The sequence below is a fragment of the Nothobranchius furzeri genome, chromosome 8 (genome assembly GCF_043380555.1).
Source record: "Nothobranchius furzeri strain GRZ-AD chromosome 8, NfurGRZ-RIMD1, whole genome shotgun sequence".
NCBI classification, from domain to species: Eukaryota; Metazoa; Chordata; class Actinopteri; order Cyprinodontiformes; family Nothobranchiidae; genus Nothobranchius; species Nothobranchius furzeri.
The window spans coordinates 58,787,952-58,815,151 of NC_091748.1; the positions used below are offsets into that span (position 1 = coordinate 58,787,952).

The 27,200-nt window shown below is 41.6% G+C and overlaps 2 protein-coding genes across 4 annotated transcripts in view; one reads left to right on the forward strand and one right to left on the reverse strand.

The window, feature by feature from the left end:
- The first annotated feature begins 151 nt into the window (after nt 1–151).
- Nucleotides 152–4,485, forward strand: ccdc181 (coiled-coil domain containing 181). 2 transcript variants are annotated; one of them, XM_070554171.1, is made up of 6 exons: nt 152–407; nt 1,451–1,555; nt 1,928–2,890; nt 2,965–3,111; nt 3,428–3,585; nt 4,304–4,485. In XM_070554171.1, the coding sequence occupies exons 2-6, from the start codon at nt 1,454–1,456 to the stop codon at nt 4,473–4,475; spliced, it is 1,542 nt and encodes a 513-aa protein (XP_070410272.1). In that variant the 5' UTR covers nt 152–407; nt 1,451–1,453; the 3' UTR covers nt 4,476–4,485. The 2 variants fall into 2 exon arrangements, with proteins under 2 accessions (XP_070410272.1, XP_015826054.3); XM_015970568.3 differs by having other exon boundaries at nt 152–321.
- A 2,098-nt stretch (nt 4,486–6,583) lies between these two features.
- Nucleotides 6,584–27,200, reverse strand: part of p3h2 (prolyl 3-hydroxylase 2) — an 83,450-nt gene continuing 62,833 nt past the window's right edge. Inside the window, exons 2-15 of one of the 2 annotated variants that reach the window (XM_015970571.3) lie at nt 20,271–20,423; nt 19,267–19,456; nt 14,496–14,627; nt 13,307–13,434; nt 12,758–12,847; nt 12,282–12,322; nt 11,789–11,880; nt 11,574–11,701; nt 11,378–11,473; nt 11,058–11,208; nt 9,641–9,758; nt 9,491–9,566; nt 8,760–8,900; nt 6,584–8,669 (exon numbers count right to left, since the gene is read on the reverse strand). In XM_015970571.3, coding sequence (XP_015826057.3) covers nt 8,577–8,669; nt 8,760–8,900; nt 9,491–9,566; nt 9,641–9,758; nt 11,058–11,208; nt 11,378–11,473; nt 11,574–11,701; nt 11,789–11,880; nt 12,282–12,322; nt 12,758–12,847; nt 13,307–13,434; nt 14,496–14,627; nt 19,267–19,456; nt 20,271–20,423 — 1,629 coding nt within the window. In that variant the 3' untranslated portion in view covers nt 6,584–8,576. Of the gene's footprint in view, nt 8,670–8,759; nt 8,901–9,490; nt 9,567–9,640; nt 9,759–11,057; nt 11,209–11,377; nt 11,477–11,573; nt 11,702–11,788; nt 11,881–12,281; nt 12,323–12,757; nt 12,848–13,306; nt 13,435–14,495; nt 14,628–19,266; nt 19,457–20,270; nt 20,424–27,200 lie in introns of both variants that reach the window. The other variant, XM_015970570.3, reaches the window with a different exon arrangement.

Genomic DNA, 27,200 nt, shown 5'->3' on the forward strand with positions numbered 1-27,200 from the left:
TACATTTGTTCGTCGTTTAAAAACAGTGCTGCAGAAACAGAAGAAACAGAAAAACACATTCCAGTTGCCATTGACTTGTGCTGTGAATGATGTGGTGCGCATGCGCATGTCGTAAAGCGTGTTGTCCGTTGTTATGACGACAGCCCTAATAAACCTTTTAGGGCTGGCGAGACTGGAAGCAGATTATGAGCACAGGTGTTGCTCCGCAGACGCGCCGGTCAGTATGTGGGTCAGATAAACAGAAATAATTACGAAACAAGAATGTTTCTATTTTGTTCTACATTAAACTAAACGGGAGAAGGCTGCTGCGTGCAAGCGCCGGTAAGTTTAACAGCAAGACTTCTGCATATTGTACTACAGATACCTTTCACGGCACATGAAGAGGAGTCCTAGAATAATAAATTCAGGTAAATATATTTGTTTTGCAAATTGTCCTAAAACAAGCATAAATCAGAGTTTCAGAAAGTGTAAAAAAGAAGAGCAAAATAAATGTGTAAATTGTGATTTTCAGAGAAGATCCTATGACGGTTACGGCTGCAGCAAATAGGAAATTCTGATTTCAAACATGTCTAAAACACGAAAATAAAAGCTCGGTTTACCTGTAGTACTCCACGCGGCCAGCAGGTGGAATCAAACCATCAAACCACACCACTCGTTTTTAGTTTTTAGTACTGTGGCAGTGTGTGTCCTGTCACAGTGTTCCGATTGTTCATGCGCCCTGGCTACTTGGCCAAGGGGATGTGCCTTTGGCTGACCGGTTAGTGCGTATATCTCTCACCCGGGAGTCTGGCCATCGAGTCCCGCCCGGGCTCTCGTTTCTCCACCCTGCCACAGTACCTTAAGACATTCAAATACAATATATTCTCATGTGCATAAATTTTCTAAACGTATTAATAACAGCATATTTCTACTATGTTGATTCATTAAAAATAGAATGATAGTGCATCTCTGTCTAGTTTAGGCAATATGCCGATTATCACTTGTAAGTCACTTTGGACAAAAGTGTCTGCTAAATACATAAACATAAACATCTTCAGTTTCTGGTCATTGAATTGCCATCAGCACTGTTGCTCTTGTGAGAGTTAGTTAGTAATAACAGTGATTTGAAGTAATTTGACAGATGTACATGGTCTTGAGTGTGTCAGAAATTTTTCTTTGCTGTTACATTTTATGAAAAAAGTAAAAAGAAAACTAAAATATGATTAAAATGCATAAATATTGCTAAATAATAAAGCCATATTGCAGGTTATGTGGTGAACATTAGCTAAAATCATTAGAAAATGAATATTTAGATTTGGTTTAGTTTTTTTCCTTCAATTTTTAAATAATCAACTCTATATTTCAAACTAATAGGCATTGTTATAACAAGTCAATCTTCAAATAGATCACTATACCAATTTTTCCATGTCCTCTATAGCATTAAAACAGTTTTGTGTTTCTTTCTTCTTAGATTATGACTGAAGTCACTAGCACGACGTCTCAGGAGGAATACGAGGATGACTTTGAGAAGGATCTCGACTGGCTGATCAGTGAGGAGGGCCGAAGCGAGGACCAGGTGAATCTATCAGTGTAAAATCCAACTGCATCACCTCCTTTACTCGTTTATTATTGCCTTTTGTTGCATGTGGTGAATGTAAGTGTGGATCTCTGCTCTGCTTACTGCAGGCCGTGTGCTGAATGTGTAGCTAACCCACGGAGCCCTTTGAAACTGTGACAGTTAATAGTGTTGAGTTACACGACCTGGCACATCTAGCCGCTCACATGCGAAACCAATGCTGGTGACAGTGGCATACTTTCACTGTGCTGCAGCAGGATGCAATATTGATGAACCAACAAACATATCTGTTATCACAGGAGTCTATACAGCTAAGTGATGATGCTTTTCATCTGCATAAGTGATAAATAGAGTGCCTTATCTACCTCACAGGGCTCTGACTATGAGGACAAAGAGGCAGAAATAGACAAAGAGCTGCAGGGAGATGGGAAAAAACAAAGGAGGAAAAGAAGGAAGAAAAGAGTTGTGAAAACACGACATCTGGAAGAGGAGGAGGAAGAAGAAGAGAGGTGGCCCTCTCCGATGGAGCCGCTGGAGTACAGCTCGGACAGGGACAGTCCAGGTCAATCCTCACCTGTACCACCTTCTCCTGAATTGGATGAGCAGACTGATGAGGAAAAGAAGTACATATTAGAGAAGATTCAGCAGGCTAACAGGGAGCTGAAGGAACAGGAAACACCGGACATGACACGACAAAGACGGCTTCATTTTAAAGAGACGCTGGTGGACCTGGTGGTTCCTCCGATCCAGTTTGAGACAGGGGAAACTGTTGATGAAGGAGAGAAGGGCAGCAAGGACACGTCCAAGGCTGCAGATGCAGAGGTGTCAGGGAAGATGTTCGAGTTAAAGCTTTCCCCTCGTGATGAAAGGAAAGGGTACAAAGGATCCAGCAGTGGGGACCCTGAGGAAACAAGAGATGGCAGAGTGCTCGTGGAAAAGGATGGAAAGTTTGACCTCGTTAGCATAAATGAGGTAGAGAGTCAAAGCATCCTCCCTCCTATAGCCAACCATTACAGTGACTTTTCACACTCCTCACCACGTGGACAGCAGCAGAACGGAAAGATTCACTCTTCCTTCTCCTCCTCCCCTCAACTCCTTCTTGGTTCTTCCTCCTTCCCCCTGGCCATTGACCACCTTCCAGCTCCCAGGCCTCCTGCACAGCCAATCAGGCCCAGTTCCGCCAGACAAAGCCAGAGAGGCGTTCAGGGGAGAAACAGCAAGCGACGGGTGCAGTCTGCTGCAGGAACACCCTGCCAGGCCACCTACACTCTCTCCCCCCAGCAGAAAAAGCTGCTGCAGAGGATGCAGGAGAAGAAGGAGAGGCTGACCAAAGAGGTGCAGAATGTGAAACTGTCATTCTGGTGGCAAAGTAGCATCTCGCTTTCCTTTTCCTCTTCTCTGTTGGTTAGGCGGAGCAGAGGAAGCGTGAGGAAGACGAGCTGAAGAAGCAAGAGAATGAGCAGGCATTCAAGGCCTGGCTGATGAAGAAAAGAGAGCAGTTTCAAGAGGAGCGAAAGATCCATCGAGCCCAGGAGATAGAGAGGATGAGTTTAACGGTAGACGAGAGGCGTCAACTTCACTGTTGACAACTCATTAAAGTTATTATTGTCATTCAGTCATAAAGCTCTTGAGAAGAAACTCTTAAAGGGTTTAAAACGCATGTTTTTATATTTATTTGCACGGAAACATAAATGCTTATTGTTATTTATCAGACATTGTTTATAAATATGTTCAGATTTACAGAAAAGATCTTTCAAAAGGAACATCTTGACATATTTTTCTATAAAGACAAAAACAACACCACAAAACACTGTTTTTCAGTAACATACATAGAAACACAAACTCTTGAGTGTTCTTGCGCTCCTCTCACAGAGAGACCCCTGCGACCCAGACGAAGCCTTCCGGTTGTGGCTGCAGAGGAAACGGGAGGAGCAGCAGAAAGACCGGCAGCTCATGGAGCTCCGGAGACTCGAGGAGGACAACAGCTACCTGCTGCACAGCCGCGAGGAATGTGAGCACGCCTTCAAACTGTGAGTTTGATCCTTTTAGCAAATTTATTTCAAGATCATAAAACTTTTAGTTGGATGATTTCTTTTTTAATAAGGTAGCAGCTGCTGGGGGAGATTGGTTTTCAGGGGTCAGCGCTGCACACACACATTTAATGATGTGCAAAGGTCAGAAAATGTTTTTGACTTTTTTGTAAGTCTGTCTTAAACCCAGATAACGGAGTCGTTCTTCAAATTTTTTTCTATGATCATTCTTGTAACATAGAGCAGCTGTAACCCCCGTAGTCATCCGGGAGGTCAGGAATGGGTTATGTCATGGACGTAATTTTTTTTGGGGGGGGGGGGGACATGTCCCCCCCACTTCTTCCAAAGTCAAGTTTTGACCCCTGCACTTTTTACCATCCAAAACCAACATTGCGCTATATTAAATTGACACTGGTTGAGCTCTAGGACCAAGCAGAAAACAACCGTTTGTTTTGAAGCCTGTTTCCCATTAGAGCATTCTGTAAAGATACCCCCCACACTTCCAAAGTGAAAATTACGTCCATGGGTTATGTTCTTTCATTTTCAACATTTCCAAAAAATACAGTGTTTGAAACTGATTAAGTTTTAAGATAAAAAAAACAAACAAAAAACTTTTGACATCTATACAAAACACCATGAACTGCATCCTAAGTCATCAGCTGACTGATCAAGTGTCGAGTTCCCTTTTCAATAGCCACCATTCCCTTCCTTCACTCAGCTGGCTGAGGAGGAAGCGGGCGGAGAAGCAAGCAGAGCAGCAGGCAGCTCGAGAGCACTCCCGCAGGCTCGTGCTGGAAGAGCGTCGTGCACAACGTATGAGGGACCTTATGAGCACCACCAGTGAAAGCAAACCGTTCAGGTTCACAGAACAGCTAGCCTACCGCTGGTGAATCTCCTCACACCAGTAAACAATCTGGGATTCACTCCATGTGTTCGAACGGCAACACGAGAGCAGGTTGGACTCTCTGTCCAGACTGAGACTTCCTCATGTCTCTTTGGGGTTTCCTTCCAAAGACCAAAAAACATGCATATTAGGCTAACTAGTGAGCCAGACTGGACCTAGGTGTGAGTGTGTTGCTGTTTTTGGTCCAGTGATGGACAGGCGTCCCTCGTCTCTCACCCAATACCAGCTGGAGATGAGACAGCTTCCTGAGACCTGGTACAGGAACAAGCTGCGACAGGAGTAATGGACTGATGATGGTTTCTACTGTGTTATATTTTGTGTAAATGCACCTTACTTTAGAGCTTTTATGCATAACAGTGTTACTATTAAAGTATTCACTGTTTGCCTTTAATTACAGAATTTACAACAGTATGTCAAATAGTCACACAAATAGTATTTTTTTGTCCCCAAAGGTCTAACTGTGTTTAATCAAACACAAAACAGCTCTTTTAATTAGAATTATGTTTTTTATAATGCACTGAATGTTTTTTTTGACATGTTTTGTATCATTTATAAACTAGGTAAAGGTGAACGATAGAGACACCTTTATTATTAAAGTTTTTCTCAATTGCTATAACACTAAAATCCATTAAGCTAACTGTTGAGCCTGTTGTCAAAACCTGAAACAATTTCATACGGTTTAGCAAAACTCTAAACGCATTTTCATTCTTAAAACACAGTCTGCACTCTAATATACATGTCGTCCATAACGGTAAACACAAGTGGCACATTTACCCATAACAAGAGCACAAATGTCATTGATTGAACACAATCAGTCTAAATTGATCTCACTTGTTTCAAATGATGTGACAACCATTATAAGCAAGTTCAGAGAGCAAACAGGTTGTTGGAGGTGGGAATGAGAAAGTGGGACAGTGGATAGAAGAATTCATGTGAGAGGACGAGGACGGGTGCGTATGCGAGGTGGGGGATGATGAGGAGGAGGGCAAGAAAGAGGAGAATGAAGAGGAAGAGTAAGACAAAGAGTGGAAATCTCCAATGAAATTTGAGCAACAACCATCGACCATGTTGTTGTCCAAGGGCTGACAATGAGGGAAGCAGGACTTGTGGGCCATTCCTATCTGTACCGGGTCGGCCCGGGCCGGGTAGCCCCAGTCGGCCCCAGCCTGTCCCGGTTGATTCCACACATCCTTGTCTTACGCCCATGTGGGCTGATTCTACCCACCAATCAGAGGCTTGCTCTAATGGAAGGTGTGAATTTGCTGTCAGCAGTGGGTGTGTTGGCCCTGGTCGGCCTGAAGCAGTACCCCCTCGAGAAGAGGACTGAGAATGAGCCTTGGTTGGCCCGGAAAAATACCAGGCCACCCAGATATGTAAACAACCTACGCTACCCGGCCCGGGCCGACCCGGTACAGATGGGAATGGCCCACTAGAGTGCAACCCAATTTGAGCCTCAGGAGGGAAAATATTGCAAGTGATGTTGATGAAGTGCTGTGGCCTGACCCAGCCCACAGACAAGAAGAGGCCCATTGATAACATGTTTAGTCCTTTGTTTTTCATTTTATGTATTTTTTTTTCACTGTCATTGAACACTGTGGCACAATGGACTGCAGGCTGTATATTGTACAATAAACTGTATGGCCCTGAACGTTGTGCTTTCTATTTTTTGGTGTATTGTTTACTGACTGCTTGATGGTGTATGTAATTTTTGAGTAATTTGTTTATAATTTGAGAGTAGTGTTTGATTTTGAGCACAGCTAAAACTGTTTTGAGGCGAAAGTTTGATTTTGCAAGAGGGATGAGAGGTTTTGTAAATCGTGCTTGAAGCTGAGGTTTTGTGTTTAATGTTTTAAGAAAAGGGAGCAAGGTTTCAGGAATTGTGCTTTAGCAATTGAGAAAAACTAAGTTATTTTGAATCAGTTTTAAATCAGACAGTTTTAGCACTCTGTACTAAAAGAAATATAAACATACAAGTGGTTATAAGAAAATATGCAATCTTAGAGAAATTAAATGTTTTATCCCTGCAAAATGCTCATAGTGCTATAGAAAGAGCGATTTGTTTTCCTTTTTAATTAGAATGATCATGAAACCTTGTATCAGAGAATCCAACATATTTTATTGTTCAATGTGTTTTTGGTTGTGATGTCTAATTGTACACAATGTCAATAAAACAAAAAATAGCTAATTATTATTACAATATGTTTGTCTTTCATTTGTAAGCATGCACACATACATCTATGTGCTACAGCATTATGTTATTAAATAAAAATTAAGTGTCCAACCTGATAAAGCAGGAGAAAATGACCGATTAGCATTTTAAATCTATGTAGAACAACAAGTGGCTGGGGAGAAGGAAGTCTGGGCCTCTCGCCTTAGGCTACTGCCCTCGCGACCCAACTCCGGATCAGCGGACGAAAATGGATGGATGGATGGATTTAGAAAAACAAAATGAATTGTTTTGTTTGGATTTGCAGTGCATCAACATCATCAATACAAATATAAAGAATTATTAAAGTGTACAAATATATATTCCTTGAAACAGGAATGATTAGCATCTTTTATGAAAATAGTTTTCATAATAAATGCAGACAGCAGCGGTCTATTATTAAAACACATAAATAAAAAACACTTATGCCCTATCATCAGTGACTTCGTAGACCTGTATATGACTCTATTTTAATACATTGACTGAGGACTCTTTAAACACAGAAAAATGTTTGCCTTTTTAAAGGAGCAATATGCAAGAATCCTATGGTGAAGCACACAAAACATTTTAATATCTCAGTCATGTTGGAAGGAAGGTTATACTGAAACAGATTTTATTCTCAGCCGACTGATGGGTGGTCAGTTTTTTCCTTTCAAATAAACTAAAGAGGCACAAAGTCTTTGTTTACAATCTGTGAGCCTGCAAGGTTGCTGAGTTTGCAGTAAGCTGCAATGCTGGTATTTGTATTTCAACACCAGTGAGGAAAAAAAGCTCCAGAGTTGTTGAAAGAACCAAAGCCAGTAAACAGGAGCAACCCAGAAGTTATTTCTTGCACTCCTAAGAAGCCACGGCATCTTTTTGTTTTAGTCTATCGGGTGAAGAAGGCTAGAAGCTAACGCTGAGATAACAATGCTAATGGTGAATTAGCAAAAAATCATCTCAAATATCTAAAAAATATCTCAAGCTACTTTTTCAATTACCAACAACTCAATATTACAGTGAAATTGATCTTTTTATGCACTGACTTGTTCAGAACAAGCAAGACAGAAAACAACCACACTTCCTTGAATGCCTGAGGCATATTACCGTAATCAGTGTAGTCTGTGCTCCCTACCGTAAAACACCCAAGAGTACTAGCCCCAGAAATGACGATGTATTTAATTATCAACTTACTGTTTCTGACTTGTCTTTGTCATTTAGAATCTCATGAAGCTGATCCGTAACTGGCAACAAACATCTTCAAGAAACAAAAGAAGTCCAGTTACCTTCATTCAAACCTGTTTGGATTACCTTGACCTGGATGACTGAGAACCTTCACCAGCATATGGCAACAGCCATGAAACTCACAGAACGATAGTGAAAGTCACCTTTTGTTTATAAAAATGGACTGCTTGATGTAATTCTTCCTTCATTCTTACATATTGCACCTTTAACACATTTTTAGATGAGTGATATTTCTAAAGTGGAAAAACAGTGTACCGCCTACTTAGAAAATAATTATTACTGGCACAGAACTGTAAAATAATGTAGCAATAACATGTGAAACAATATGTAACATGGATATGAGTTATAGTTTGAAACAAATGACCTCTAAACTTAAAACATTTTTAGTAACTGCACATATTTTTGATTGAATTAAGCTTTGTCAACTTCACAGTTCAACACACCTTTCACACACAACACAGTAAAACAACACATGTCTGGATGGAAACACAATAGATGAAAAGGGATACAACTCAGTGACAACACAAAACAACATATTACCCTGCACTTCAAACAGTACAAAAATAAAAATGTTCTGATCCAAACGCCATTCAATAAATAGTATAATTATAAAGAGGAGTTTTGTAAAGGAGGAAGGCTGGGGGAGATCTCCATCCTCTACAGTTCGTCTTTAGGGTTGATGTTGAGGCCTTGGCCCCAAACGGACTGTGTGTCTAAAGCCTGGATCACCTCGTCTGCCTGTAGTCGCTCCTGGAGGCAAAACAAGCAAAGGAAAAATAAAGTTCTGATTAGACAAATATCTGAGCTAGATTATAATTTTTGGCAAGGTGACTCATTTACCAGCTCTCTGTAGAGAGGGTCCAGGGTGAACCACAGAGCCACGGCACACCTCTGGCCACTGGTGACGGCCTTCACGCCGTGAGGATTCTCACCCCCTGAGGAGAACCCCACCAGTCGGCCACATTTGGGTTTCACTGAAGCCTGAAGAGAAATAAAAGGAAGAGACAGAAGTAAGACCAGAATGATCACTGTCATCCTATTGGTCTATTTAAATCCAACTCTCAGCCTTCCTTGTTTTGATTTTTTCATCCAAAATCATAAAGTTAGTAGATTTGTTTACGTTCATGCTCCAATAACGGGGATCAAAATGTCCCCTGGTGAGTGGTTGACCTGCTGGTTCAAATTGTAAAATGATAAATGACCCGCACTTGTATAGCGCCTCTCAAGAGTACAGTGTATCATTCATCCATTCACACACAAATTCACGTACTGATGGTGATGAGCTACGATGTAGCCACAGCTGCCCTGGGGTGCACTGACAGAGGCAAGTCTCTGTATTTACGATGAGGATTACAAGGTGTATTTATTTTCTCCTGTTTAGATATTTAAAAGAAAATATTAAAATCTAAAACCAATAAATTTGATCTGAAAAAGCCCACCTTTCTGGAAAAAAACACTTCCAATAACAAAGTCAGACACCAGTTTTTGAAACAAAACAACCAAATCATTCTGCAGTTCATGATAAATCTGAGACAAATGACACGTAGCATTGGTGAGGAAAATCCTCTCACCGTGACAGTTTTGGCATCCATCTCTGTGAATATAAACTCTCCTCCATCAAAGTCTCCGTTTAGGTATAACAGTGCACTAAAGTGAAGGAAACAGATAATTAGTGCAGGTGGTTATTAATACATGTTTAAATCATATTTACACGATCACACCTGTAATCTCTATACGTGTACGCTGGAGGCTCCTTCCAGCACTCGTTGGCGTCGGGGTCCAGCAGACAGTTGTCAGCATGGATGGGATGGCTCAGGTCGTTCCTATGATCCTGCTGGCCTAAAAACAACAACAACAACAACAACGTTTTACTTCCCTCATTGTGCTCTTTGGCTTTTAATGCAAACAACGAACCTGCACAGAGATTCTTTCCCACGTGAACTGTTTATTTTCATTAAGACTTTAACCTTTCATATATTGTTTACAAAGCGATCCTTAAAAATAATGAAAGAGCAGCTGCTTTCATGTGAAAGGCTTTAACACAACCAGGAGACAAAAGCTGATGATCACTGAACAAACAGAAAACGTGTTATAGAAAACACAAGCATTATTTATTTTACATTTATAAAACAATATGCTTGTAAATTACCTTAAAGGTGTTAATGTTTATTATGTTTATTCATTTAGCAGACACTTTTATCCAAAGCGACTTACAATTTATAACCTATAGGGCATGTTGTGATCTGTGGGGGAAACCGGAGTACCCGGAGGAAACCCACGCATGCATGGGGAGAACACGCAACTCCACGCAGAAAGGCCGCAGCAGAGTTTCGAACCTGCAACCTTCGTGCTGCGAGGCAACAGTGCTAACCACTGCGCCACCATTCAGCCCAAAAACGAGTGTGGGACACTCGTTTTATCAATACCTTTTGCAGTGGTCTCTAGTAGGAACGAATGCCTTGCAAGTCGTACTCGGGAGCGCAAAAAACATCGATGCACCATTTCCAGGAACTAGAAATGAGCCATATCACAGCTGAGCTTCACACACCAGGGGTGTTTCTCAATGTCAAGGAACCTTGGCTTGATGTCTTGGCCCCGCCCCGGTTTCCTAGGAGATATGTCATCAGGAGCCGCCAAGGCGTGTTCCAATCGGTTCCAATGTTCATGTTCTACCGAGGCGTGTGCTCTCCGTTTGTTAGCCGTTTAGCTAGCTGAGCAAGGATACACGGGAGGTGTCTTGTAGCCAAGCCTTGGTCAAAGATTACCCAGAATACACTGCGGTATTTTCAAAAAGGCGGCAGATCAGAAGCCGGCAGCTACTTCGGGGACAATTTTCAAGTTTAAAAGTAAGTGAGCTAATTTAAAATGTTTTTTAGATCCAAAGAAGTTTTCTATGGTTGGTTAGTTGCTTAGTAGCTGCAGCTTCGGTGACCAGAGGGTAGTAACTCGCCTATATTTTTAATTTAATAAACATACACACAATTTAAAAAGTAAAAGGCTCATTATATATTTATATTGAAACTAATACATATAAAATTTTACGTTGTCTCCAGTGTCACGTGACGTCACGTGACCACCGTGGAAGCCGCAGTCACGTGATGCAGATGCTGATGTTCCTGTGTTTGTCCAGTTTCTAACCTGAGATTGCTGTCCGACACACCAGGTGTGTGTAGGAGAAGTGCAGCGTGGAATTTAGCAAGAAATAAGACTCCACGATTCGTCTGACTCGCTCACTAGTGTCGTAGAACAGCCGAGCGCTCCTCATCGGTACTCTGCCCTCATAGCCATACTGCAGGAACCAGGAGAAGGAGATGCATATCAAAACACATTCAGCCTGGCATTGTGTTAAAACTCTAACTGAACGTTCTCCTGCAGAGTTTGCAGAAATGTTGGTAATAATTTATAGATCCCGAGTTATGCAGCAGAATAAGGAAACAGATGTTTGTTAGTAAACATGCCTGCAGAGTTTTGAGTACAGTGGCTCCTTCAAACTTCTCATTAGGAGTGTGTGGAGACATCCTCCCTCTGTAACCATCTCCTGCCATGGTGACAGCCTGCTTAACCCCCCCAAAAAACACAAAATCAGCCTCACACTCAAAGTAGAGGTATTACTCAGTAAGTCGTTATTTGATCATAACCGTGTCAGTCCCTCACATGTGCCAGGCCTCTGAGGTTGGAGCACTCCTCCTCAGATATAACGTGATCCAGCAGCACCCGCTGGGTCCCGTTCAAGGCCAACGAGTTCTGCACGAGCTTCACACCATCGTATAACAGTGGGCCACCTACGCGTTGCAGTAAAATGTTAGTTTTGACATTTTAGCATCTTTCAACAGTAATTCTAATGTTGTTTTTGTAGAGGCAAAGCTGACCTTCTCTCAGTTGCAGTGAAACGACTGCAGAAGCATTTTTCTTCTCCGAGATGGGAACGTAGTCCATCCAGCCGTTGGTGCCAGAGGGAATTCTGAGAAGAAGAAAAAATACCCATGAAACTAACAGTAAGTGTGACTCCAGGTGTTTCTTACAGCTCTACTTCAGTTCCATCAACGTCTGATAAAAGAAAACGATCTGGAGAATTCATCAGTTCATTATTAAAAAGTTCAATATTAAGTTGTTGTTCCAGAAGTTTCAACAGTTTGAGTTTTCAGGGATTGGATTTTAGAATTAAGAGGGTATTTTTGATGCATAAAATATGAAAGTCGAAGGCTGAATCATATCTAATTATTAACAATTTTACTGTTATTAATATTTGTTGCAAAAAAGCATCTAAGCTAGAACATGAACTGCTTCATGTTGGTAATTAAGGGATTTAATTAAGTTCTGATTCAAGCAGATTCAAAACGGAGTGATTTTAAGTCATCTCACCTGTTTGAATCATCTCTTCCACCGCTGTTACTCCAGTAGTTCTGCAGGACAGACAAAAGAAAACATATCTAAAGCTTATCTCATACTTTAAAAGAACAAACAATAAAATGAAAATTCTGCACGTGTCTAATGATAGGAATATAAGATTAAAATGGGAGCGGTCCAGTCCATGACCAGTAGGTGGAGGTGTTGTTAAAGCATAGCACTGAAGTGGTGGTGCCAGACACCTGTTACCCTGCTTTGAGCCAGCAGGGACACATTAGGCTTTTTTCACACCAAGCGGTGGTTCTGATCCACATCGCAGACATTCAGACGAGTTTACCAACAAACCAGCCAGTAAACACAAAAATGCATCTCCAGAGCAAAACAAAGAATTAAATACAGTGGTTTGTCACTATGTGCTCACATGGTGTTGCATGCTCTTGGAACCACGTGAGAATTAAACACAGCTTGAGCAGATGCCTCATCCGACTCACCCCTTCAGTGAAGTCCACTCCCATTATTCTGCTGCCAGTCAGAAGGAGCTCCAGTTCCTGTCTGTGCCTTCTCAGGTACCAAGCAGCTTCCTACACACACACACACACACACACACACACACACACACACACACACACACACACACACACACACACACACACACACACACACACACACACACACACACACACACACACACACACACACACACACACACACACACACACACACAAAGTGAAAGTCACAAAATGTATTTATTTTAGACTGTCACTTGCAAACAGAAATTTATTTGATAAAATCTCATCATCTTTCATTAGATTATATAAATCACTGGTTCCCAAAGCTAAATTTTCATCTTTACGTACTTTTCTTCTTGCCGTGTTCAACCAGACACGGATCTGGTCATCATATCCTCTGGCTGAGATGCTTCAGTTACCCATGTTGCTTTGTGACATGCCACCATGTTTTGCACGTTCGTTTTCCCATCCTTGTTTTAGAAAAGCTACATTCTGCAACATTCACCTGCTTACGTCCTGACGGTCACTGACCTCTCGCGGTTTCCCTTCGTGTCCCACAATCTCCCTGTAGAACTCAACGTTCTCCGTCATGAACTCCTCCTCCTCATGAAACAAACAGTAGGTGAGAACACACTGCAGCGCCTCCTCCGGCCTGTTCACTGACAGAGAGACATAAAATGGATCAATAGTATTCCTTTAAAGCAGTGTGGAGAACACTGGTCCTAGACGACCGCGTGTTTTAGGTGTTTCACTGCTCCAACACTCCTGATTCAGTGATTTAATCACCTGTTCAGCAGCTCATGAAGCTCTGCAGAAGCCTGATAATCACCTGCTGATTAAATTCAGTTGTGTTGGAGCAGGGAAACAACTAAAACATGCAGGATAGTGGCCCTCAAGGAGCCAGGATTCCCACCCCCACTCCTTAAACCCGTAGGACGTCAGTGATGGAGTGAGACATTTTGCACTGCCAGCCTGAATTGCAAACACAAATCCACAATCCTCCACCTCCTGTCACACAAACACATTTTTCACCAGACTATAAAGAATCAGAGCTAACTTAAGACTTCCTTTCTTGGCTAGCAGCAAATCTGTTGCTGTCAGCTGCCATCAGCTTTCAGGTCAAGAGTCTGGAGGTTTGAGCCCAAACAGCCACTCAAGCAGATAAAACACAAGGAACAGCAGCTGAGTGATGCTGCAGTGAAGGGTGTGTTTTAGGCAGCGGCCCGATGCTGCTGCTCTGTGTGAGAATAACCTTGGCCTGCTCTCAGTGCTCCACTTTTCTTTATTTGAGCCACATGCCTCTGGCTCATTAAATACGATCTGATCAGATTCAGTCTCTTCCAAACACACACTGGTGCCGAGGCTCGTTCCTAGAGGATCCTCAGTTCTAAACAAAGATGCTTCCTGTTTACTCAGACGCACATTTTAAACCAAACGCCTCGGTGTCAGACTGGAGGCAGCCGTGCAAATGCTCAAGCTGACGCACACCAGATCATCAGTGTTGTTGCAACAAACTCCAAACAGGGCGAGGTTCTGTTTAGTGAAGGTTTGTAACTCTTTGTGGTCACCGTGTGTGCCTGTATGTGCATGCATGGGTGGATCTGCTCTGCTTATACACTAAACACAGTCAGATGTTGTGTCTGAGGAGATTTAATTAGCCTTAATCGAATCCATTGGGTGCAGAGCATCACGGGCACGTGCAAGTACAGAAACACACTACCTTTGAAATAAGCAAACTGCAGGTAGTCGTAGTGCAAAGGCAGGTAGTTCTCCATGGGGGAGAGGCGGCCCGGCCGAGTCGCCAGGTCTCTCACACACTCATGTTCACAGTGAAGCACCTGGGTGAAGTGATCTGCAACGAAAAGGTTCGGATCAGACCCATAAGATGCAGTCAATGTTTCCATTAAGACCTGTTGAGTTCTAGTGAGAGGAGGAGCTGGTTCTATCAGATTTTAAACACTTAAATGTGGAACAATCTCTGTTTTAGCTGAAGTTATGCTGACCTGGGATCAGTTATAATAATACTATGAACACAGAAAAGGCAGGGGGAGGTTGTAGAAAAGTGACCTATTGGCAAAACCAAAAATGTATCAAATGTGTGTGCGTGTGTGTTACGATGTAAAATGTTTAGTTCTTCTGCACTTACTCAATTTTTACCTGCTGATAACTCCTTCTTTCATCTGTAAACTTGCAAATCTTAAATTTCATCTTTTAAAAGTTCAGTGATGTGGATGCAGAATTTTGCCTTTTCTCCTAAAATGGTAAATGGCCTGTATTTGATACAGTGCCTTCTAGAGTTCTGGAACCCCCCAAGGCGCCTTACAACACAATCAGTCATTCGCCCATTCACACACCCATTCACACACTGGTGGGAGTGAGCTACAATGTAGCCACAGCTGCCCTGGGGCGCACTGACAGAGGCGAGGCTGTCGAGCACTGACACCACCGGTCCCTCCGACCACCACCAGCAGGCAACGTGGGTTAATTGTCTTGCCCAAGGACACGACAGTGACAGACTAAGCGGGGCTCGAACCTGCAACCTTCCGATTGCAAGGCGAGCACTTAACTCCTGTGCCACCGTTGCGCCTACAGCACGCACACGCGCACACACACGCACACACACACACACGCATGCACGCACGCACGCACGCACGCACGCACGCACACACACACACACACACACACACACACACACACACACCATCTCCTCTGCTGGCTCTCCTGACTCAGTCTACATAAGGAAAGGACAAGAATCCTGGAAACTGGAGTTTTTCCTACACGTGACTCAACGATATGTCTGAGGAGAAGTCTGCTAAAGAAAAATAAACTGGATTCATTCAAATTTCAGGGATGCTGGGAGGATTTTTCATCTTCTCAGGCTCTGGAAAGCTATGGTGGGTAACAGTCATTAAAATAAGAAGAATGCAGCGAAACACTGAAGACAAATGTTAAGACTGAACCTTAGATATGCTTATTCCCCCCCCGCAAATAAACCATGATATGCTAATTTTCCCAATTGGAAAAGAAATCCTGAAAACATTTTAGAAGGGAGATTAAAGGAGTCACCTGACTTAAAGGGATATTCAACCCAAAGTTGAATTTTTGTCTGTTGACAATATTTCCCAGAGTTGGATAAGAGGAAAAAAATTATTTGTAACCAGCCTGGTTCTTCTCCTGACCCGGCTGTCCTGCTTTAGCTTTAGCTTAGCATAAAACACAGTAAGTAAATGGATCCAACTAGCATTGTGAGTAAAAAGTCCTTAAAATCACTCAGCAGTGATCCCAATTATGCTTGGTGACCTAAATAATCAGACTGACTGCAAGTGAAAAAAATTAGTAACATAAAGGAATCACAGGCACCATTTTAGACTTGGGACTACTTTATGACAAAGCACAGCCTCCACTGCTTTTGTAAACACATATGCAAACGTTAGAGAACCAGCACCCGTGCACGTGTGTTTGTATGCCAGTTCGCCAACACCGTGTGCATCAGTGTTTACAGAAGCAGGTGTCTTTGGGGTTAGGGCCAATTCTGGGGATTATATCCCTTTCATAATAACCAGAAATGTCCAGTGGGACTTGATGCAAGCAGGTTTTACTCCAACTCAAACCAGAATATTAAAGAAGTGGAAATGTGTGGGTTCAGGAACCTGGAGACAGATTATAGTTGCCGGTCAGGACGGCAAAGCTTAGCTGGAGAATCAGATGTAGACTAGGGCTGCACGATATTAGGAAACCCTGCGATATGCGATAACAGTGATTAATATGACAATGACGATATTACTTGCGATAAATAAAAACTAAAATCAGGAACAAAAATAATCAAAAACAACGACATAAAAAATGACAAAAATGAATCATAACAATGAGAAAAGCTAAATATGTGAGGCAAGGGGAAAAGAAAATGAAGAAGAAAAGGCAATCAGTGGATCCCGGGAAAAGCAGAATCAGCAGAAAGAGCAGAACAAAGCTAACTCAGGTGTTTGCTAACCATCAAAATTAAGTGCCATCCGCCTCGGGGGCGGGCATCTAACCTATGAGAACCCACCCAATTGGCCAAATGGGTGAAGAGCTCTATTTGATTTGTTAAAAAACATCATGCTTCTGTTTCACTGACAGAATGCATTATAGGTAACAAACATTTGAGCTGACCATTCATTGCGATATTTACCTGTTCTTTGTAATATGCGTAGTGCCCATGCTGATATCGCGATAGCGATATATTTATGTTTATTATGTTTATTCATTTAGCAGACGCTTTTATCCAAAGCGACTTACAATTTATAACCTGTAGGGCATGTTGTGATCTGTGGGGGAAACCGGAGTACCCGGAGGAAACCCACGCATGCATGGGGAGAACACGCAACTCCACGCAGAAAGGCCGCAGCCGAGCCGAGTTTCAAACCTGCAACCTTCGTGCTGCGAGGCAACAGTGCTAACCACTGCGCCACCATGCAGCCCATATTTGCAATATATTGTGCAGCCCTATTGTAGACCCTGTTTTATTGAGCTGTTTTTTTTTTTGTTTTTATTATATTAGAGCTGCATTTCACTGGATTCTAACAATGTGCATTAGAGGTTAAATACGTTTTATTCCAGCTAGCTAAACTGCATCATAGTTCTGCTGCAGCAAACTGGGGTTTCTGGTTCACACCCATTAGTTTTGCAACAAGCATTTACACAGATTTGTAAAAAAAAACAAACAAAAAAAACCCTGAACAATAAATTAGCTGTTGGCCAACTTTAACCTACAGGGACATTTGGACAAAAGAGCTGGTTTAACACCACATGGCAGATTTATTAAGGGGGGTTTGTGCTTTTGCAGGACCTGCTTGTTCATCCTTCAGAGAATTTAGATCTGACTGGATGTTTATCATTTCATCATGTAGACTGAGTGTGTGTGTGTGTGTTGTGAGCATGCATACACAATGAGGTCACTTTTAAGCAGCTGCAGCATGACTTTCTTCTCTCTTTAAGAGAAGTTGTGTTCAACTCTCTGTAGGAGTCTCAGAAGAACAGAGATCACCACTGATTCATGCAGGACTGTAACAGGATTCAGGTCAGAAATGGAAAATCTAAACTCATTCAGATGGAAGTAATTCTGTCAAATCCTTTTAAAAAATCCAACTCACACACAAATTATATCACCCTGACAAATACACACATCTTTACATAAATAAACAATAAGATGGGACTCTCCCATAGGGGCGCTATGGAAAACAATCTTTCATTTTAAGTAAAACAAAGCCTGGCCAAAACGAATTAGCTGTCTTAGGTGTTTACTCAACCCGGCCGTGCCGATGTGAGACAAAGAACACTTGTCAGCAATTAAGCTGCAGCTACTGCACAAGACCGCGTCAGGTTCCAGAGAAAAAAGATCTGACTTGTGTCAACAAACACACCCTGACCAAAGATGGTGTGTATCTATGGTGGTAACGATGTGTGAGACGTCCTTCCACTTCAAACATGCCTGCTTCCATGCAGGAAAACGATCAAAACCAAAAACACAATGGTGCTTTTTATTTATCAGATTTATTCAAATATGTATTCGCTGAAGTCACAAAGTGAAAAGGTCTGTATTCATGCATGTTTATCCATAAGCGGTTCATTTCCCCACTCAGTCTTAGGGTGATTATGTTATTTTCATGATCTGACCAAAATGTCTACTTCAATCATTTCTCAAGTTGGCTTTAGTTTAAAATTCTGCAGGTGACCAGCATTTCTTAGATCTTTCATTATGTAGCCTAAAGAACTCCAGCTGACGGCATTACTGGGTGCTGCTCTAAGCTGCAGCTGTCCTAACATTTGGTGTTGAAATCAGAAGAAATATAAAACTTTCACTGACAACATCTACAGTTTTGAAGGTGTTTGGGAGTTTAAAACACTGGTACCTTTAGAGTAAAGGTTGTGACATTCCAGCTGGTCAAGAGAGATGAAGCTGTTAAAATGATAGAAAAGGAAACCGTTCTGAGTCAGGCTTCGGTTCAAACTGCTTATCCTGTCTGTCAAAGACGGTACCCGAGCAATAAATCCTACAAGTAAAAGCCTCACCAAGCATCAAAGCTGGACGTTTTACATAAAACCAACATAAAGATGTTTGCAGACAAAATCTTCACCCATTTCCTGTTTGTACTTATTAAGAGAACATGACAGATGATGTCATTCTGACAGCTGTGTATCTTGAGTTTGTTGAACCAGTGTGATATCCCAATAATCCTAAAATCAACAAATCACACACACACACACGCACACGCACACACACACACACACACACACACACACACACACACACACAAGTACATGCATGCACACAGAAGCATGCACGCACACTCAGTGTGTGTTTGAGTGTTAAATGATGGCTCGAGCTGCGTGACCTCAGTTTCACACGCACAAGGAGTTTGTGCAAAGATCTAAAAACCTTAACCGCAAATTCAAGAGCTGCTTTGTTCTTTTCAACTAGTTGGAGAGACAGAACTCTTGTTCTATCTTACCTGACACAAGTTCATGCAGGCTGTAACGGTAGCGGAGATGATCATGGCCCTCGAACCCCTGTGGCCCCTGGCACAGGGCACGACACTCCACATCAGCTTTATAGTATTCCACCAGAGCGTCCTCAAACAGAGCAGCAGCTCCTTCGTAGTCTCCTCTGTCGTAAAACTTCACTGCTTTTGTGAAGGTGAACTGCAGGATGGAGAGAGGAATCACAGCGTAGAAACGTAAAAAGCCTCTAGTCACCTCTCGCATTTTTAGAATTGAATCACAGAATCTAATTTTCTTCTCAAGTGGAGGTCCTTCCTTTGATTTTCTATTTAATTTAGCTTTTTATGGAGACAGAAACTGGCATTGGCAACTGTTATTTAGTTTGATCTTATTTTTATTTTATGTTTCTTATTTTATGTTAGAAACATTTGTCGTGATTTATTCTTTCTCTTCTAGTAAACACACGAGGCAATGAGACAGATGTTATAACATAACTTTAAATTGACCAGATTATTAGATTTACAAGCCCTCTAGAGAACACAGCAGCAGCATTGGCCTAAACATGAAGGTGAGAACCAAGAATCACTTTCATTCACGGAAAAAATAAAAAACATTTGAGTAAAGTGGTTTTTGTTGACCTCTGAGAAACATATCAAACAGATTTGATGCATAACCTGTTGATGCAAAATCAAAACAATAACGCCTTCGGATGTGAGCGTGCGTCTGCAGAAAGATAGAGAGAAAAAAGCAGGAGCTGCAGACAAAGCAGCCAAAACTCTCTGGCATTCAGGGTTTCACCACAACAAGTCATAAAAGTCCTAAATGAGTTTCCAGTCATTAAACTGTGAGGATCATTAACACAAAAGCTCGTTCACAGAGAAACAGCAGCTGCACTTCCCTCCTTATGGAAAGAGCATAAGTAGAAAAATCAGACCTTCTGGAAACAATTGATAAAAAATATGGGGGGGGAGGGGGGGGGGGGATCAAAGATGCAGAAGAAAGTTTCCCATCTCACCTGATGAGGACGAGCTTCTCGGTCCACAAAGTGATTCTCCTCAACGCCCTGCAGGTCTTTGTACTGCTCCAGGTCTTGGCCCATTTCCACATGCTCAGGATTGGCCTGGAAGTAGGTGTGAGCCGCCGCTGCCGCCTTCTCCGGCTGCTGCAGCTAGAAACAGAAACAAAAAGTGATGTAAATAAGACATCAATGCAGTAATAACAATAATAATAATAAAGACACTGTTGGCATTTTAGTTCACACAAAACACAATAAAATCATTCAGATATTTAAATATCTTCATAGTACTGGAACAAAAAAACTAACTTTTGGAATTTTAACAGGAACAGAAGAGTAGGTTGATGTGCAAAAACGTGTCAAAATAAAAGAATCAAATTTATGTGTTCAAACAGAGGATCAGCCGGCGTTTCTTTGAAGTTTTTCTACTTGACAAAAAGATCTTGGATGTCAACTTCAGGCCATTAATCTGAATGTCGTGTCATCAGAACGGAGAAAAACGGAGCAGATTTAGGAGGACGTGCTGTTCTCGTCCACATCCTGTTATGAAAAGAGCGGCCATCTTTAAGGCTAATGTAATAAATCTGCTTTTGGCTCTCGGAGCATATGAACTTAGTGGATGCTGGACGTGAGATGATGAAATGTTCACCACCCGTCTGTTGGATGAGGAATGCGGCGAACAAAAACACACAACCACAAATACTATTTACAGTGTGAAGTGATGGAGATGAAGTAGCAGCAGAAGGAGCTTTTCCTGTTTGTTTTGGAGGAAGTTAAACCGTTCTGTTGATTTCTCTTCATATTATAATTGTATCTGATAGGGCTGTCGCGGTAACCGCAAAAATGAAATATCGCGATATGAAGAAGCCCACCGCGCTGCATCATGCGCCACCGCGATTACTGAACTTGGTTCAACTCAATGGTGCATGTTGAGAAGGATGGCTGCACTGGTATCAAAACGAAACGTTACTTCGCTCCTGTGGGAGCGCTTTGGTTTTCAGTACGTCAGCTGCTGCGCAGCCAGAGTCCTTGGCCGAGACAGAGCTGCCACCAGCGGCAAATAAATAAATAAATAAACGCTCGGAGACCTGCTGAAGTCCCGGACAAGCACTGCTTCTGCAGCCGTCCCAAAGAGAGTTTGAGCCGAGCTGGAGCTCACTCGCTACCTGCAGGAGGAATGCATCCACCCTAAAGAAAACCCCCGTGACATGGTGGAGCAACAAACGGGAGAGATTCCCTTTGCTCGCCAGAGTCGCACGCAAGTACGTGTGTGTTAGTGCAACGAGCGCACCATCCGAGAGGGTTTTCAGTGTTGCTGCAAATGTTGCCGCCCCTCTCAGATCCTCTCTCAAACCGTAGTTAACATGCTGGTTTTCCTTATAGGTAACAAGGACGTGACCGAGCTATAAATCACCGTCATTCGTGTGTGTGAAAGTGAAATGATAGTGCGCCCGCCCCCCGGCGCGCGCGCCCGGTACATGTAATTTTTTATGCTTGATTTTAAACAACTAAACAAAATGGGGACTTGTTTCTTATTTGTTAGATGCTGCAGCCAAATTTGCATTTAAAAGTTTAACCTCCTGAATTTTGTTGTTTTTAAGTTCAGTCGGACTCCGACTGTCGGAGAAACAAGCGTTACTGCGATCTGCGTTGTTACTGCCCTTTGATCTGCATTCAGTAAAGTGTTATTAAAGAAGGCACGGCAATTTTTAACCTTTTTTAAATGTGTAAACATTATGTTTAGATAGTACTGCAATAAAAAAGTGCTGCGATAATATCGCACACCGCAATATTAAGCCACCCTGAATCACCGCAGGGGGAATTCCTCAACCGCGACAGCCCTAGTATCTGAAGATCAGAATAATGTGGAAACCTGCCGTCTGTTTGGGGCTGTTTCACAGCTCCCTGATGCACACATCTACAGCAGCGTCTCACACAGACATAAAAATAATTTGACAGGAAGTGAATCCTTAAAATCAATAATGACATGATTCAGAATTAAATTTATTCACATAAAAATTCATTTTCTGACCTTCCTTGTTAGCATCTTGAAGTAAAATAACTTCCACCAGAAATGTGCAATATTCTGCAAGTTTCTAATAATGTTAATATTGTAATTACCTTTACACCCTCATATAAGGTGGGTGAGTATACCACAAGGAAAATGTGATTTTTATGATTAAGCAAACAATAAGTATAGACACCTCAATATTATATATGTGACTGCAGCTTGCAGCATTTATCAGTGCAAAGTAGTTATGAGATCTACTGGGCTTTATTTATTGCTACAACTGTGCACAGTGCAATGCCACTTAAGACATTAATATGCAAACTAAAAAAATATTAAATGGTTGCGTTTCTCTTAAAATAAAAAGGTTATTTTCCTTCAAAAGTAAAGAATGCGGTTATCAGATAATATCTGGCTCCCCTCCGTTCAGGTTCCACTCAAGTCTCAGCGTGTAAAAGAGGCCACATTAATCACACGCAGACTCCCGCTCACCAAACGCCTTCAGATTCACGTAAAAAAGTTTAGCTTTTCAAATTTACATGTAAAATAGCACAAAGTTGTGCTCCCTTTTGTTTGAGTTTCCTCCTGGTGCATCTGTATGTTATTCTGACACTCAGAACACTGGTAATAACGAATTAAATCAAGTCAGTTACGGGACTGAATTAAGTCATATGCAGGAGGATGTGAGCAGGTGGCAACAGGAGCAGGATTTTGAAATTACTGAATGATTTTTAAAGCATGAGCGACCACACACATCATGATATAAAGTCATGGATGAATCAGTTTTGTCCTACAGTGTGTGGTGTGAAGCAACTCTTCAAATACTACACAAACTGCTTTCACTCATCACCATTGCTCCAAAAAACTGTGACTTTTAAGTAAATGAACATGGCGGAAAAGGATTGTGCTGCACGCTTCCATCTCCTCTCTTTCTTACCGGCTACATGTCCCATTCAACAGGCAGCATGTTCATTTGTCCCTGAAAATCCAAAGACAATCCAACATGTTGGAAAGCTCGAATTTATGATCGGAGCGGCCCCGACATGCTTCTGAGTGGTCCAGATTGTTTGCAACACCCCACACATGGTAGGATTATCTGATCGGATTATCTTTAGAGCCATTATGATAATCATGCACAACTTTAAGATGGTCAGAAAGGGAGAATTGGATCAAAAACCTGCCGGACTATCCTGCTGTGAGAACCAGGTTTAACACAAGGACAGATTTTTTTCTGTTATGTCTTCTTCAGGGACATTTTGTCAGAGATTGTTCAAACTTTTCGACTTGCATACAGATTCAAGTCTGGGCCTCTCGACTAAGGCAACTGCCCCCGCGACCCAACTCCGGATAAGCCAATGAAAATGGATGGATGGATGGATGGATGGATGGACGGGTGGATACGGATTCAAACCAGAAGCAGATTTCCACTCACTTAAAGTGACAGTGTGTATTTTTCCTGGTTATAGGGGGCAGTAGAAACCTAAATCGTTGCAAGCAAACAATGTTGTTGTGTTGGAGTAAGACCTTACTAAAAGATGCCCATTAGGGTCAAAAAGCCCTGGGTAGTGCAAACTTTAGCAAAATTTAAGTTTTCAATTAAATTCAGTTTATTTATATAGCGCCAAATCACAACAAGAGTCATCTCAAGGGCCTTCACATTGTAAACATTCCAATACAGGTCAGTTCATTAAGCCAATCAGTAGAAAGTTTCCTGTATAAGGAACCCAGCCAATTGCATCAAGCCACTGACAGGTGCCAGTGTCTTTACAGCAATCCTCATTCTAAGCAAGCATGCAGCAACAGTGGAGAGGAAAATCTCCAGAGGATCCTAGCTCAGTATAAGCAGCCATCCGCCACAACTCACTGGGGATTGAGAAGACAGAGCAGACACACACACACCAACACCAACCCACACAAACACACACATCCACACACACAACATAATTAACAAGTAGTGTTTCTATGGTAACATTGTGAATTCTTAGTAAATATTCTATTTGTTAATTATTTACTTATATTTATTGTATTTATCCTAGTGAATCTATAATTAAACGGGTAAACTAGTAGTAGCACATTCCATGTCAAAGAAAGTCAAATGTTATTATCAGGAGAGGGAGAATGTTTAAGTGGTTAGCAGCAGTGTTCAAGCAGATGGGCCCCTCCATGAGGCTAAAATAACAAGCACATCAGACTCCCTTTCATCACTGGCAACAAATGAAGAGGTAAATGTGTGAAACAACAACATTTGAGAATGGAGAAAGTTTTGTAACCGTTTATTACAAATCAGTAAATGCATTTTGTCCTCATGGGAAACTATTGTGAATATACTGTTTAAACGAGTGAACTACTCCTTTAACCAAGTTATGGCAACTGGTTTCACTAAACCTCTAAAGAGTAATATACATTAATAAGTGCGTCGATGAAACCAGCTGACATAACTTGGGCTAAGTAAATTCAACATTTCATTTCTTAGAGTGTACTAAACAAGGCTAGACATTCTCATTCTCCTTTTAACTTGTTTATTTTACCAACAATCGAGGTTTGGGTTTTCAACAGATTACGGAAAACTGATTAATAGCTCTGATGAAAGCAAAAAAATCAACAATACTGCGTGTGCAATTGCATAATGCAGAAGAGAAAGCCCAGGAGGACATGTCTGATTAACTCTGGAAGAGGAAGTGGAAACGAGCACTTTTCTTTTCAGAGCACCTGGCTGGAGCCATGGACACACTCAACAGGGAAAGCCAACAGGGAGGCAAGAGATGAAACAAATAATCAGTTTGTTGGATCTATTTTGCTTTTTTATTCTAAATGTTTCAAAGCAGGAGATTCCTGAAGGAAGAAGACTGATGAGCCAGGCTTTGCTTGTCAGGTAAAATTTTTTCTCAAATGGTTGAAAAGACTCCAGTCAAAATAACAAATCTGGGAATGATGCCTCACCTCCACGAAGGAACAATCAACCCTGCAGATGTGAAAAACACACTCCCTCTACACAATGCATGTAGCCACTTCTAGTCTGACTACATAACTCAGTCATGTGCTTTGGGGATTTAAATTAACTTGTTTAAACTGGCAGATAAGTTCTGGTTAAAAAAGGAATAAATATTAATAGTTTTTTTATTTTTTCCCAAAATACAACAATCTGATCATCTAAAACCAGATTAGGTTGAATCTTTCTTAAAATTTGCCTCTTTTGAATTGAATGAATTAATTATAAAAATAAACAAAGATGGCCCACACTCAGCACTGAGTTCACACATACACCTTAAAGAACTGCACTTTAAGTAGATGGATAGATAAATCATGAGGGATTAACCAGATTAAGCTGTGAAAATGTAAGGGCCAAAGCACAAGGACTATAAATTAGGAACAGATGCTTGAGTATCACGCAGAGCTCACAGAGAGGCACCCTCAGGATAACAGAGCACAAATCAATCAGAGGTTTAAGGTGAGGCTGCTTTTACACTGAATATTGTAATGGAAACCAGTACAAGCTGCAAACGTCAATGTAAATGTAAATCAAAATGACAGAGGAGAACATGGAATACACCTCAAACTTACACGCATCTGCATTTCTGCTGGAACATTTCAGCATTTTCATGAAATTCAGGTCCAAATTGAATCATTTTTATTGAGGATTTTCATGTGCACCAATTACATAAATAAAAAGTGCTTCTAGTGCACTCATACTTTATCTGTTTAAAAAATCCTTGAAAATAGCTGTTGGCAATATTTACAATATTGTACCTGTGTGCCATGCTAGCTTTAACTTTAATATACAAGAGTTTACATCACAGTGATATCTTAAATGCTGCATGGTAGCATTGTTATACACAGGTTCAAATCCCAGCTAGGCCTTTCTGCACAGAGACTATATGCTCTTCAATTCAGTTCAATTCGATTCGATTTATTTATATAGCGCCAAATCACAACAAGAGTCATCTCAAGGAACTTCACAAAATAAACATTCCCAATACAGTTGGGGCAGCAGTAGCTCAGGTGGTAGAGCGGGTTGCCTCATGATCGGAGGGTCATGGGTTCGATTCCAGCTCCTGCCAGGGGCATCCTGCTGTCGTGTCCTTGGGCAAGACACTTCACCCAACTTGCCTGTGTTAGTGGTGGTCAGAGGGGCCGACGGCGCCAAATGGCAGCCTCGCCTCTGTCAGACCGCCCCAGGGTGGCTGTGGCTACAAGTAGCTTACCATCACTAGCAGTGTGTGAATGTGAGAGTGTGTGGGTCTTTGGGGGTCTTGAAAAGCACTATATAAGTTCAATGCATTATTATTATTATTATTATTATTATTATTATTATTACAGTTCAGGCCATTAAGTCAATCAGTAAAAAGTTTCATGTATGAAGAACCCAGCAGGTTGCATCAAGTCACTGACAGGTGCCAGTGTCTTTACAGCAATCCTCATACTAAGCAAGCATGCAGCCACAGTGGAGAGGAAAACTCCCTTTTAACAAGAAGAAACCTCCAGAGGATACAGACACACACACACACACACACACACACACACACACACACACACACACACACACACACACACACACACACACACACACACACACACACACACACTCCCATCCCATTTTTTAGATATTCTAGGAGCCACCAGTAAACCTGCAGTCTGAGAGCAAAGTGCTCTGTTAGGGACATATGGAACAATCAGGTATGTATGATGGAGCGTGGTTATTAAGCGCTTTATATGTAAAAAGGAGGATTCTGAAATTAACAGGTAGCCATCGTATTGAAGCTAAGACAGGAGAGATATGATCTCTTTTTTTAATTCTCATCAGAACTCTAGCTGCAGCATTTTGGACAAGCTGAAGACTTTTAACTACATTCTGTGGACTTCCTGATAGTAATGAAATACAGTTATCCAATCTTGATGTAATAAATGCATGAACTAGTTTTTAG

Coding starts and splice junctions, on each gene's coding strand:
- ccdc181 (XM_070554171.1), top strand. CDS start 1,454: ATGACTGAAGTCACTAGCACGACGTCTCAGGAGGAATACGAGGATGAC. Junction 1,556..1,927: donor AGGGCCGAAGCGAGGACCAG/GTGAATCTATCA, acceptor TCTACCTCACAG/GGCTCTGACTATGAGGACAA. Junction 3,586..4,303: donor TGTGAGCACGCCTTCAAACT/GTGAGTTTGATC, acceptor TCCTTCACTCAG/CTGGCTGAGGAGGAAGCGGG.